At 36.6% G+C, this 15,079-nt stretch overlaps 1 protein-coding gene and 1 pseudogene across 5 annotated transcripts in view; both read left to right on the forward strand.

The window, feature by feature from the left end:
- The window catches only part of LOC142150801 (uncharacterized), a 712,033-nt pseudogene that overhangs the window by 132,996 nt on the left and 563,958 nt on the right, over window positions 1-15,079 (forward strand).
- Window positions 1-15,079, forward strand: part of SRGAP1 (SLIT-ROBO Rho GTPase activating protein 1) — a 132,900-nt gene that overhangs the window by 67,379 nt on the left and 50,442 nt on the right. For all 5 annotated transcript variants that reach the window (XM_075209433.1, XM_075209429.1, XM_075209430.1 and 2 more), the window contains exons 4-6: window positions 4,951-5,013; window positions 14,059-14,238; window positions 14,466-14,594. In XM_075209433.1, the coding sequence (XP_075065534.1) occupies window positions 4,951-5,013; window positions 14,059-14,238; window positions 14,466-14,594 (372 nt within the window). The remainder of the gene's footprint in view (window positions 1-4,950; window positions 5,014-14,058; window positions 14,239-14,465; window positions 14,595-15,079) is intronic.

Here is a 15,079-nt window from a genome sequence, read left to right on the forward strand (position 1 = left end):
TACATAGCATCAATTGTGTAAGAAGAATATGGTATGTATTATATGTATTTACTTACCACATTAGAGGTATGACGAGAATTACAAAAAGTAAATTGATAAAAGGGTGCACAAAATGTGTCAACGGGATGTTACAATCTAAATGGGTAAAGGTGAGACTATACATACTATGTGTTTCCTGGATGCTTTCACAGTAATAGGATATTGGTGAATATTATTCTCATGTAGTCATTGTCTGGGCACAATAAGAGCAATGTCTACATTTTCTTTGTCTTTTAAAATTACAAAATGTTTAGTGAACTCACTCGTGTTTATGCTTAAAACATCATGGCCCTGACTCATCAAGGCAGACATCCTGAGCGCAAATCAGCTCTGCGCACTCCAGACTCCTCAAGGAACGGGTCTCAAGATACGTGCACTGATGTATTCATGTGTAGGACTGCTGAACTCTACTACACAAGACACTGCACGATACTGCCAAAGCCTGCGTGGAATATAAATACTCAAAAGAATGCACAGGAAAGTGTGCTTGGCGCTCCTAGATGGAGTGGGCAGGGCTGCGTTTACTTGCGTATGGTCCTGTTCTGGGCATGTGCAGAGTGATTATGCGTACGATACGCTCAAAAATCGTCAATTTTTGGGTAGTTGTCATTCTTTCTAGTAATTCAGCAGTTGCTGCAAATAAATGTAATATATCTTTCTATTTCAAAGTAGGGGCTATCATATTTCTTATTCATTACTCCCTGTTTATAACAGTATCTTAATACACAGATTTACATTAGTGTTAAAGTTAGTGGGGTGTTATGAAGATGGTAATATATTATGGAATTCATACATATTAATGAGCTTTTGTTCTGAGTATACACCTGGTGATAAACTTGGGTGTTTGAGGTTGTATATAATACAAGTATAAATATGTGCTCAGTTTCAAGGTGTGAGCTTTCAATTATGTTATACAGTTCATCATGGAATACTCTGAAAATATCATGTGACACTAGTGACATCACTAATGACATCACTAAGCATGACATATAAATGAGGACCTAGCTGTACAGTAAAGATAGTTGATGATATCAGTGAGCACAAGCTCTATTTTAGTGATGGCATTAGGAAGCATTACATATAAGGATATACTTGACAGGAGCTTTTAACACTTGTTTATTTTATGAATGTACTAAGCATCCAACAGTAACATAATTAGAAGTGAATACATTATAAGTTCAAAATTGAACCATGGGTTCTGGTGCTGGTATGAAAACTATTGTTTGGAAAAATCAAGAACCTCTGCATTAGCAGCTTTGTAAATGTATATTGTCAAAGTTCAGGAGTGTAAAGCATGTGCTAAGGGGCATTGCCAATACCTGTTGTACAATACCAGAGCAAAAAATGTACATTAAGTTGTGGAGAAAGCTAGAATTGCACTTATGTGATTGTGTTGATGTTGCAAAATCATCCATATTACTATAATGTGAAATAATAAAGTTGACCTGTATCTCCATTCTGGTGTATACTATCTCAGAATCTGATAAATACCAATATGTTCACAATATAATATTAATGGGAGACTGCTAATCGCAGTAAACCAGTATATCTTACTAAAGAGAATAAACTAGCTATATTACATCCATCATATAGTTCTGGGCATGTGACTTCCTCCCTTTGCCTGAAAAGCTCTGGGGGACATTTCTGAAAATTAGGGTTCACAGTTACATAGTTGCCAACATTTTAAAATAATAAGCAGCAACTTTTTGCTGCTGAGCCAGGTGCATATAAGAACGTCAAGCACAGTTCAGTCTCAGCAGACTATGGTACAATCTTAATTCAATATGTAATGTTTATTGAACTTCATTGTTATGTGATTTTTAGCATTTTAAATACTCCTTTACTAAAGTGCAAAGTTTACAGAATTGATAACTGTAGATAGTTGACAGTTGCTTTCAGCATATATAATAAGTTTACTTTTGCTGTATTTGGACATTTCCAGAAACAGCCCTTAAAGGGTGGGACTGTCCCTGGGAATTAGGGACATTTTGCAACTGCAATAAATGTTTTACAATCCATAGCAACTAATTAGATTGTGTCATTTCTGTAGCACAGAATAGATAATGAAAGCAAGCGTCTGGTTGGTTAGAGTAACACTACATGTTTGCACAGATGTGCCCTATTTTGCCTAACTATTTCCCCGGCAGTTTTGGACTGATTAGGTTGTTGGCTGCATACTGAAGTTTCAGTGGTTCTTTATAAGCTAACAACATGAATATGATCTCTGTAGTTGTGGGGACCTGCAGACCTGGTCTCCTGAAATGTCCAGCTAGGAGATTTCTGCTGAGCACAGCTTTGTATCAGTATGAGCTAATACTATAAATACACCAAGTTATTATTAATATTATTATTACTTTTATTCTGAATGACCCAGAATGCATCTGTGTGGTGATGTCCTGTCTGTGTAGTCACGCCGGAGCCGCTGTGTCTGCTGAGTCAGTAGATAAGTAAAGAAAATTGTCTCTGTCATGGAGTTTATTTTAGTAGGTGTAGAAGAACTCTTGTCAGACTGTCATCTGCCAGTTTCTTCTAACACATACGCTGTGTAAAGCCTTAGCATACAGATAGTATATATCATTAACATCACAAAAGCTGTTTTGTGACTTCACCGGCCTGGTTCTACAATTGCAGCTATTTTTGCGGGTAATTGCATGTATTTTTGGGCAAAGATAGCATTACCTGCAGGGATGTATCAGCTTCGGAAGGGAGGAGCTGAGTGGTTTCAGTGTTCCCTGCTGAAATCGGGCTAGACATACTGATGCAAAAATTAGATTTCCTTTATGAGACAAGATTATTTCAAGTATATTAAAGAGCTAGAGAAAGTGCATTTACTGTAGGCATTCCATGGTTAACAGCGGGGTACAAAGCATTTCTCTCCCTTTTATATTCCAGGTGCACTTTATATGTTTCATTTCAACCATTATAATAAAACACACAAAAGTGACAGCCTTAATATTCCCTCACTCTCAGAATTATTTTAAGACATAAAGGCTAAATAGAGTAGTAGTTATGGAAAAAATTAAAAAGTTAAAATGAATGTAGGGATGGTATAAAGTGTTAGTAAGATGTATGATATTTTTACTCTTAACACTATAAGCATTTCCGGCTGGACCTGGCAGAGGGTTCCACAGAGCATATTCACACGGACTGTCCAAACATCAGAATGTGGGTATACTCCTTATACACACATGGATTATGAGGAATAGAAATGTATTGCACCTCACCTATTTTATGTTTAATAAATGACCTTAAGACATGTCATCCACTATATAAAACCAGGAAAGTAAGTCGATACGTGACTTAGTTGTTAAAACATAAGCAAATCCAAGAACGGCATTATCATGGACAAATCGTCATTCTCAGGACACTTGGTTGGTACAATACAGAGGTGAGCGAAATGTTCAAAACTGTTCAACAAAACATTCCTCATCTGGCCACACATTTCGTTTTCAGATTTGTCTTTAAGTATTTCCAGCCCTAACACAACTACACCAAGTAGCAAATTGCAATTTACATACACACTGCTGAATGGCACTGCACAGAATGGGAAACAAAAGCTTGAAGATTGCCTTGCCGAAATTTCACACATTGGGATTTGGTGCAGAATATTAGTGTTTGTGACTTTAAGCAGAGCATTTATGTCATTGGAGTCTGTATGTGATTAAAATAAATTATTACATATTATTAAAGATATTTTTAAAATAAATCAATGTTGATTATATATGTTCTAAATAAATACATTATGCATAAAATGAACATTATTTAAATACATGTAACTAAATTATGTTAGTGTAATAAATAATTATTTAAAGATCATGATTTTTTTTCCTGATTAACAGTGTTGCAATTTCTTCTTTAAGACGGCAGCTGCATTTTATAAGTGTAGACACTATAACACCTTTACTGGCCAATAGAGAATAGGACAAGTGGATGTGGTTGGGCAGCACAGTAGCCTAGTGGTTAGCACTTCCGCCTCACAGCACTGGGGTCATGAGTTTGATTCCCGACCATGGCCTTATCTGTGTGTAGTTTGTATGTTCTCCCTGTGTTTGCGTGGGTTTCCTCCGGGTGCTCCAGTTTCCTCCCACACTCCAAAAACATACTAGTAGGTTAATTGGCTGCTATCAAAAAATTTACCCTAGTCTCTGTCTGTCTGTCAATCTCCCTCTTTGTCTGTCTGTGTGAGTGTGTGTCCATATTAGGGAATTTAGACTGTAAGCTCCAATGGGGCAGGGACTGATGTGAATGAGTTCTCTGTACAGCGCTGCGGAATTAGTGGCGCTATATAAATAAATGATGATGATGATGATGTGTAGGTTTGCCTATTCTGATTTGTCAGTGATCGCACAGCAATAATAAACAGTGGCACATGTTATCACTGCAGTCATCATCAGCAAATACCCTCTTACCCATTTCCCCTGCCGCCATTCACCACACATAAACCTGGATGGCCATTAAAAAACAAAGAGAATAAACTGAGCAGGGTGCCACTCTATGCCCTCAAATCTGGGCCTGCACACAAGCTTAGAAATGGGGACTCTGGGATTTCGCTTCTCACGCTCTAATGAATATAAGGACTGTGTACAAGGCTTTGGTTGTGCTTTCAAGAGGTGTTGTTTGTGAACTCCCGTGTGTACGAACCTTATTCATCATTGATTGACTGTCGGTTCAACTATGCTTCTGGTGTTTGTTATGTTACAGTGTTTGTTTTTATATTTTGTTTTTATTGATTGTTTTATATTACTGATATGTTGTTTTTTGTTATATCCCTCTCTGCTCAATTTTAGTCAACTGCTTGAGTAACATTTTCGTTTTAATAGTTTCAATATTTGTTTTATGGATACGAAAATGTAAAAATGTGAAAAGTCTGTATGCATGTATCTTACAGCACTTTCTTTTATGTCATTACAGAGCAAAGAAATTGCCTTTCAGCTCCACGAGGATCTAATGAAAGTCCTTAATGAGCTGTATACGGTAAGCACCACATCTGCAAGGATATTATCTTTTCTACAGCATAAAACATCTCTCACTTCTAAATGGGTAAAAATAACAGCTACAGAAATGCGCATCAGCAAAACCAAATAAAATATCACAGAAGAGCACAGTTCTTTTAGTGTGTGTGTCTGGTATAATTCATATCTTCTTTGTAAGAAGTGAAGAAATGTTAATATCTTAGACCATAAACCCCCTTGCCCAGCTATCATTTACCTTTTACAGTTCGAGAACTGCCCCTGTGTATGATGACTTGATGCATGGCATGGTGTACCGTGTGATCAGGAAGTGCAGAGAATAAAACAATCACAAGAGGAAGGCAATATAGGCGGTAGAGCCCCCAAAAGCATCAAGGTGGAAATTCCAAACAAAAGGAGAGGCAGAGGAAGGAAAGACAACTGTACCTTGTGTCAGTAGTGCTAGGCTTTACAGACCTTCTCTGCAATACATCATTAAAAACCACCTTTTTTTACTGTAAATAAAAAATAAATAAAAAGAGCTTTTTTTAGCATTATTTTTAAGGTGATATGTCACCTCTTATAGTGCTCCAGTTTCTCAACCATCCATAAACCCTAAGCAGTAAACAATCGCATATTTAGGGCAGGAATATAGCTATTGTTTTCTCTTGTCCTAAGTTATATATGTCATCACTAAAATCATATTTAAAGCTTAGTTGAGGCATCATGGAATCTGTAAAAATAGACTAGGTTTTATGTTTACTCCTTTAAAGACTGTGGACCTGATTCATTAAGGATCTTAAATGAAGAGGTATCTTATTTCACTCTCCTGGACAAAACCATGTTACAATGCAAGGGGTGCAAACTAGTTTTATGTTTTGCACATACGTTAAATACTGACTGTTTTTTCATGTAGCACACAAATATCAACTTTAAATTTCAGTGTACAAATAAGCTATCAAGTATTTGTGTGCTACATGAAAAAACAGTCAGTATTTAACTTATGTGCAAAACAGAATACTAATTTGCACCCCTTGCATTGTAACATGGTTTTGTCCAGGAGATTGAAATAAGATACCTCTTCATTTAAGATCCTTAATAAATCAGGCCCTGTGTTATTCAAGGGGTTAAAGACTATACATTGCATTGGTTTCACTAGTAATAACTAGTAGAAAATAGTGCTTTGTTTTCTCGAGACATTTAGAAGATTCTTTTGGTAACCTTTTTGGGGGTAGACAAAAGACAATTACAAAAATTGCTTTTTAATAAATTTTCCTATGCCTTTTATACAAACTTGGAGCAATCCTAGAGAATTACCTAAAATGTCTAATATTATAGAAGGGATATTAATTGAATGAACCTTACTCCAGGTCTCATGGAGTTCTAGAGGCAGAAGTAGCCTGATATTTCTGTATTTTACAAACAATGTTCATATGTGAGCAGTGTGTGTAGAGGTCACCTGCCAGAAAAGAACCAAAAGAGACAGCCAGGGTCCAGACATAGAGTGATTGTAGAAAAGCAGGATTCGCCTATCTATAGACAGACGTTTATAAACACCATACTATAACAGTGTTAAGAATACTACAAACCCAAGAGTCTGTTAAAGATTTGGCTGACGGAAACTAGGTACAAAGGCATGAAAACAAATGTGGCGCTTTTAGATGCATTTTTCATGCATTGATCTTTTGCAAATACAAACTCTTGTACTGTTTGTGCGTTAATGTGTGAGATATTGGGCATTCTGCGTTATAAAATTTTAAATGCAACGTTACATTTTTAGAACACATTGTCCGGATCTGCATATTGACTCATTTGACTTATTTTTAATTTGCTGCTCATGCATTTATTAGCATATGAAAAGTGCAATAAAATTGGAGAGGTGGGAAAAACCCCTAAGGCTCTAGTAATATTTAGATATTTTAATTACAGATAAAATGTATCATTTTGGTATTCGCTCAGACTTTTTGTGAAAATATTGGGTATTTGACAACATCCTTAAATATGGATTTGATACATACCTATTTAATATATATGTTTGTATAAAATGCATGTCGGCCTCCAGTATAAACATCCATGCTAATATATTTAATCCATGTATTTGTGCAGCTATTCCTGACAGCGCACCAGCTGGTGCCTCTGCATTTGTAAATCACATTCCTTTTAAATCCTTGTGTTGCCTGCAGACTGTTTGTCATATGAAACAGAAAGAGGCATTTGGTACCATTCCAGCAGTCATTTCCCAGGCTTGTTTATTCTGAGAAGTGATCACAAGTTTTACTCAACAGTAATATCATGTACTTATATTTGTGTACTTACAGTGGTAGCTCCCTGATCCTATTAATCACACTGGCCAAGTCTACAAATATCATCAACACTAAAAACTACTTAGTTCTGCAGTGCAATAGAAAAAGAAAATCTCTGCACTCCAATCAGTAAAACATTTGTATGTTGATTTGGCCTTATAGTTGATGTGAATTTAATTTAAATTTGACCTTAAAAATATTGATATTATTATCAGGTCTTGGCTACCCTTGATCTGCATTGCATATTGTCCTAAGTAAAGAGTTTTCTATGTGTATAGTGAGGACAGAAGCATATTCTTCCATTAAACATTCGGAGGTATAGGCACACAAGCATAATCCAGATTTTATCGCCTCTCAAAACACACACCAAAATAGCATGCCTTATAAAAAACATGACTGTCTGCAATAGTAATTGATTATATGGGAAAAATCTGTAAATTTTATAGAAAGTTTTGGTTCCATGTTTTATGGAAGTGGTTTTATTTAACAAGCAGGTTAAGCTGTCTAGAATGTGCACACTGGCTTCTCCATTTTCTGTAGCATCACATAAAACATCCGTCTTGACTGATTTTGAGAGTATTTATTGTGAATATGTTTCATAATCATACAGTGTGTCACATTTTGTGTGGAATAGTTAAATGACCTGTCATTTCTGTGACACGTCCTCTTGTTGTATAGGCTGTTCAATTCCTGTACCACTAAAAACATGTATCCTCACCTCTTCTCACTTGGGCTCTGGAGCTGGTAGATAGAACGTGTGCTCAATTTATTTATAGTATACAGAGCAGCTCTCTGGCCCATACCTGCACTTCTCACTGGCGGGGAGCAAGGGATTGGCACGTTATCAGTTAGCATGCTATTGTGTTGTCTTTGTTTTATGTTGTTACAGGCTGTTTGTGCTGTACTGTGAAAGTGCAGGTCCTCTTTTAAATGGCTGTAAAAGTGCATAGCTTCCATCTGACTTTTCTACCTCCAAATCACCTTTATACTCCTTTCTTCCAAATTGTCCATCTTTTAACTCTGACTCATAGATATTTGAGTACATTTATCTTGTTCCCGAAACTGTCTGCCTAACAGCTATATATTTTGTCTAATATACTGTGTATATTTCCAAGTTTTACGCTGGGTACACACTACAGTGTTTTCGGCCAGTTAACGGGCCAATCACCCGATAAACGATCGTTCGTCCTGATATCGCATTAGTGTGTATACTTACACAATAAACAATCGTTGTTCCAAAGTACTGATCATTGTTTAATTTGATTGGTCGGTCGAACTAAAAGTCCCGTTCCAACTGCTTTCCGATCCTGCAGTCTCTATGCACTCACAGGACTCTCGGCCAAAAAAGCGAGTAGGAACCAGTCACTGTGTCTGTGTTGTTAAATGTAGAGAGTGCTGTAGGTGGAATAATTCATCCGTTCGTTCTGAGACTGAATTTTTTTTTTCCCAGACTCACAGATGCTAATGAAATTTATAATGACATTGTAGCAAAGTCAAAGTTTATTTTGTGTGTAAATCAATGTGACACGAATGACCAACTACACTGCTCTTGGAGCAGATGAAGAGCACAGATCTGAAGCTAAATTGTGTATAGTGCGTATACATGAATTGTCAGACTGATAGGAGCTTCAGCCGTTTGTAAAATCGTTAGCGATAACAAATTGGTCGAAAGTTTTTGTAGTGTGTACCCAGCCTAAGTCTTTGTAAGACTGGGTATACACTACAGGTTTTTCACCATTAGGTCTGATATCACATTAGTGTGTACTCTTCAATGATCATGTTTTATCATTCCAAAGCACATTGTATCGTTTAATTATATAAACAGACTAAATATCTTTTTAAATGATGGAACAATGTCATGCCAATTCTACAGTGTGTATGCATCCAGACTAGCAGATGAAGAGCTCAGATCTGAAGGTAAATCTTGTAAAATCGTGTATAGTGTGTACACATGAATCGCCATGCTGATGGGGACTTTCAGTCGTTGGTATAATCATTAACGAGATCGCATCGGGAGAAATTTTCTGTAGTGTGTACCCAGCTTAAGTGTTGGTTATAAACTAGAGGTGTGCACCCTATCACTTGGGACCACAGTTGGTGTCCCATAATTGTCACATATGCTATACTTTTTTGGGGAACTTTCCCTCTTGGGGTCCTAGAGTGATACTAGAGAAAGCATAACAACTGACATTTGGGGTCCCAGCTATTAAAAGGTTAAGCGTCACTGATTTTCGTACACATTAACATAAAAGTGCACTCATGTGTATTGGAATTCAAGCCAAATTTAATCTGTTTACCCTAATCTTTAGCTATTTAGAAAGGTGATATGTATGAACATGGTTCTGAACTAATGTACCAGTAATGTCACAGTTGTAAAAATTATGTAGCAAAATGCCTCCGCGTTGCACTTTATTTGCCTATTCATCCACCTCCAACATAAATAGGTGGATGCCCACATTACAGTTTTAGGAGTTGCTGCCAGATAGTCACTTGGTGCCTACTATTGTGGGTCCATTAGGAACTGTACATATGGGTGGCATGGTGGCACAATGGTTAGCATTGCTGTCTCACAGTCCTGGCATCATGGGTTTGATTCAAATCAAAGCACCATATCATCATCATCATAATTATCACCATTTATTTATATGCATGAGTTCATGAAACAAACGCCTGCCTACTCACCATCAATAACAAATGTAGGGCCAGTGATCAGGGCAAGAACAGATTGATTTATTTTTACTAGCCGCCTATCCATTTTGTAGCATATGTGAAGGTCAGTATTATTCGATTCATTCACATTCAGTGCTACGTGTCTGTACTCAGGCTTCATATTATTTTTTTCGATGTCTAATTTAAAATACAGGTCACCTTCTGAAATAACTTTATTGATATGATAGTGCTGACATCATCTTGTGTCTTCTGTGCATATACAGTAGAACTATTTCTCTGTAGCCTAAAACCAATCCTATGACTGAATAACGAAGGAAAGCTTTTTCCCTATGGCTGTGTGCCCTCCAAAACAGAAAATGCATGTCTGGGATTGTGAACCGTCATGGATCATACTAACCACTCACTATGTGCATTGTGATTATCCTGCACAAACGGATCTTGTTACATTGTTATACAGTATTATAGGAAATTGTTAGAATATGCTGGATCATAACCATTACAGTCTACAAGAATGCCTTGACCTGAGCTCTTCTTGAATATGTGTCCCTCATAAGACATTATTTATTTACTGTCTACAGCTATTGATTGTCATTCACTTCTCTGTTAAATGCTAATAAATCAATGAAGGGAACCTAATGTTCACCTACTCTTCAAGGACATACTAGGTTAACGAAGAAGGTGGGGATGTGAGACGGAGGTAGAGAGGACACTGCTCGAGAGAGCTTACTCACTGTTATTCATCATATTGCCTTATTATATAACAATTGTTAGCGAATACTAGTTACTTATTAAATGTTCATCTTGTTCTCTCTGATCCCATCTACTCCTCCACCCAGAATAAATAAAAGCTCACTCCTTCCAAAATAGATTATCTGGTTAGGGGGGGACCAGACACACAAGGCCGAACAAAATGGAGCCTTAAGATCATTGTTTCATAGGTCTGGGAGAAGGATATATTGCTTATCCTTCAAAATATGTCTAACTTGGCATGTATCAGGGTAGCGTAGGCATGGGCCTGGAGGGTAGAATGCAGATGAGGCCTGGCACTGAGAGGTAGGTAGGAGGACTTCCTTCAGTGCTGTGATTAGTGTACTCCATACTATAATGTGCAGTGAACCTACATTTTTATGAAATCCGTTCATCACTAAACCATAGAAACAGTAGTTTAGGAGGCTTCAGTAAATTTGTGTGAAATAGAGGTTATAGTCTTCATTTAATGCAGGAGGACACCACTGGTAGCACATCATGGATTGCCAACTTAGCATACTTTTATATAAAAAGTTGTTGTTATAAACATATAGTAGTGACATAGCACCATGGTCCACTTACTTGTGTTCTCCCATGCCAGCTGTTTTCAACATATGATCTGTTGTGCCAGGACTGAACAGCATCTAAAATACTGTAATAATACAGTATAATACATATTTATTAAAAGGATCCCAACCCTTTATACATTTTACACACTTTTTTAAAAAAAAAAAAATCCCTGTGGAAAAATGCAATTACATAATGAATACAAGAACCTTCTGTTATTTTACAATAATATAATATAATTCTCCTCTTTTTTTTTTTTTTCTTTCATACACAATATACAGATGTTCTCTGAAGTACAGTGGTGCCTCACATATATGTAATCACACAAGTCTTTATTACTAGCTGTTAAAGCAATGTCCATATAAGTCTCCAAACTACTCACGAGTGTGCACAGTTTATATTATTATTTATTACTCCAAATGGACATTTTTTTAATAATCTGAAGAAATACTTCTTTTTATTAGTTTTAATGAGTTGCTTTTAAAAAAAATCACCAGCAAACATATAATATTATTTTTACCTATAAGTATTATTCCACACAAGTAAAATAGGTTTTATATCAATGTGAACTAAGACTCAACAATAACTTGCACTGAGACAATGATTTGTTTGTTTATTTATGTTATGTAAAAACGTGGTTATATCCCTGTTTCTGGAGATGCGTAGCTCAGACTTGTTGCATGGGGATACCCCAGAGCTGTGTGTGCCCTGGACTTTGATGTAAATGGTCACTACTCAATAGGATGCATTCATATCCACTCTTTTCTTTCCCTGCCTTTGTGTTTTTGAAAGGTGGTTGATAAAGCATAATGCTTGTTCAAGTGCCTTTTACTTTTTTCTTTATTGTTTTGTTTCATATTTTCTTACATTATGAGAAGGTTATTACTCGGTGAGGGGAATTAGACTTGTAGCAGCTACACATGTATGCTTTTGTAGTTATCAGCAGCTGTGAGCTTCATTGTGTAGAATCAGCAGCTGTGTAAAATAAAGTAAATGATATGTTTCTAGACCTTTTTTCAGCACTGTCATTTTTCATCTCTGAAGATATCTCCAAATAGCAAAATGAATGGAGGATGGTTCTGTTTTTTCCAATGCAAATAATGGATAGTGCAGTTGAATAAATACAATGGACACCACCAACATTATTTTCTTTAATGTTCCAGAGTACTGCCTTTAAAATGTCACATGAGGCAGACTCATGATACAGGATAGTTCTGATAGTATCTTACTGCAAACAGTTGTTCAAATAGCAGCAGAGAGCACTTCTGTTGTCCCTCTATGGCCTGTCTTGTCCAAGCACTCCCTAATCTACTGACTTCTACTTCTGTGATTGGTCGGGAAATGTCATGTTGCCACTGTGGCCAGTCATTAGGAAATGGGGGTCCTGGTGTCAGACACTTCCTTCACTCCCAGGCCCCGACACTCAGAATGTCAAAAAGAACACAATAGTTTATACCTGCAAACAGGTACATTCCTCTCCTAGTAAGACACCTTGTATTGTAACATATTTTTTTCACAATGGGAATTTGGGGCCTGATTCATTAAGGATCTTAACTTAAGAAACTTCTTATTTCGGTCTCCTGGACAGAACCATGTTACAATGCAAGGGGTGCAAATTAGTGTTCTGTTCTGCATATAAGTTAAATGCTGACTGTTTTTTCATGTTGCACAGAAATATCAACTTTAAATTTCAGTGAACAAATAAGCTATCAAGTATTTGTGTGCCACATGGATTAAACTTATTTAACTTATGTGCAAAACAGAAAACTACTTTGCACCCCTTGCATTGTAACATGGTTTTGTCCAGGAGACTGAAATAAGAAGTTTCTCAAGTTAAGATCCTTAATGAATCAGCCCTAGATCTTTTAGGTTTATCAATCAACAGCTGCCACTCAATGCAAGCAAATATACAGAAATAATAAAAGTTCTGGGTTCAGGATATTCCCATATGTTATATTGAATATTTATACAACATTTATTTAGAAATCAGATATATTTTTCCTTTATAAATATTTTAAGATTGTTAGTTTGAGCGAGTACGTGCACTTTATTAATTTAATACTAACATAACTATATAAGTGGGAAACATTTTAGTTTAACTGAAGGTACCCATGCATGGTCTTATTTGGCTGCTGAGTGCCCAGGACTATTTGGTCTGTCCATACGTGTTCACCCATATTTAAATTATTCAGTCATTCTATGCTTTGGTTGATCCAACCAGACGTAATGTGCCACTGTTAGCACAGATGGACAATATACTATTAGATGTCAGCATTGTCAAACTATATTTACCAACCTTCTTAACCATCAGCAGTTGTTTCTTGGTTCATACACTCTCTGCTCTTTGCTGCCAGAAAGGTCTGAAATGACTTGACTGACCATTGATACTGGAGCAGATGTAGATACCTCATACTTGAAAGGCAGGAATTTCAATCCAGAAAGTATATGCAAATCATGAAACAGGGTGCTAGAGGTAAATGTTATCATGGGTGGATTATTATGTGCAGAAGGGCTCATCAGAGGCTCCAGTATATGGTGGGTATGGAGACAGTAGTGCCCAGAGCTGTAAAAATGTAAGGTCGCTTCCTGAAATAGTTTTGTTCCCTGTGTTCTATTGAAGAGATCGTTGAGGGATACCTACAGTATGAGCCAAACTACACCATAATTATCAAAGAAATGGGATCCTGCAATTTCAAATATGTGAACTCTAAATAGATACGGTTTTGCTTTGAAATCCATGTCTGATATCAGCGGGTTATATAATGTACACATTTCTCCTGCAGGTCATGAAAACATACCACATGTATCATGCAGAGAGTATCAATGCAGAGTTTAAGCTGAAGGAAGCTGAAAAACAAGAGGAGAAACAAATTGGAAGGTCTGACCCAGTCTTCCATTTACGGCTGGAGGATAAACACCAAAGACGGAGCTCAGTCAAAAAAATAGAGAAAATGAAGGAGAAGGTAAGTTGGCCAGACAACTCCATAATCCACGATGCTTTTCAGTGGGTCCAACTTATTTTCTGGTTTCTCGTCCAGCTGGCTCATCCAGTTGTCTAGCTAGATTCTTAATTTTACAGAAATTTGCCCATCTTGTGTATTGTGGATTATTTTCTGAGCATCATGCATTATATAAAATTATAAACATATTCTCTGCATTTTACTTAATAATCCCTCTGTTTTATCTACAGCGTCAAGCCAAATACTCGGAGAATAAATTGAAGTCCATAAAAGCACGGAACGAATATTTATTAACACTGGAGGCAACAAATGCTTCTGTTTTCAAATATTACATCCATGACCTTTCAGATTTAATTGATGTAAGTTTTCTGGCTTTTTTTGCTTTTTTTTTTTTATTTGTTTTTCAAATTGTGTAAGCATGTGCACTTTGATGAGATATTGTATCTCCTGCTGTACAATATGAATCAATTACCATATAGTATAACCTGCAACAGTTATGGTTTTCCCTGGACATTACCAAATCCTGCTTTAAAAGTGGCGTGGCTTTGCGAGTTGGAGGCATGGCCACACGGTTTTGTGGAGTGGTTTAGTTGGATTGAGAGAACATTGGGGGGTATGCTACATGTTTGGTATGTATAAAGGATGCATGCATTAGGCCAAAATAAGTTATACAGGACACATTACAACAATGGAAGTCCTTCATTTTTACCTTTTGCTTCATATGGTAGTTAAATCCATTTTACTTACGAATGCTGAAATTGTTTTACAGCTGCATAATAATAACTGATCGTGGTTTATTTATTGGTCAATATACCCCCTATTGTAAATTATGAGGGTGTTATTA

Source organism: Mixophyes fleayi, chromosome 4 (assembly GCF_038048845.1).
Source record: "Mixophyes fleayi isolate aMixFle1 chromosome 4, aMixFle1.hap1, whole genome shotgun sequence".
NCBI classification, from domain to species: Eukaryota; Metazoa; Chordata; class Amphibia; order Anura; family Limnodynastidae; genus Mixophyes; species Mixophyes fleayi.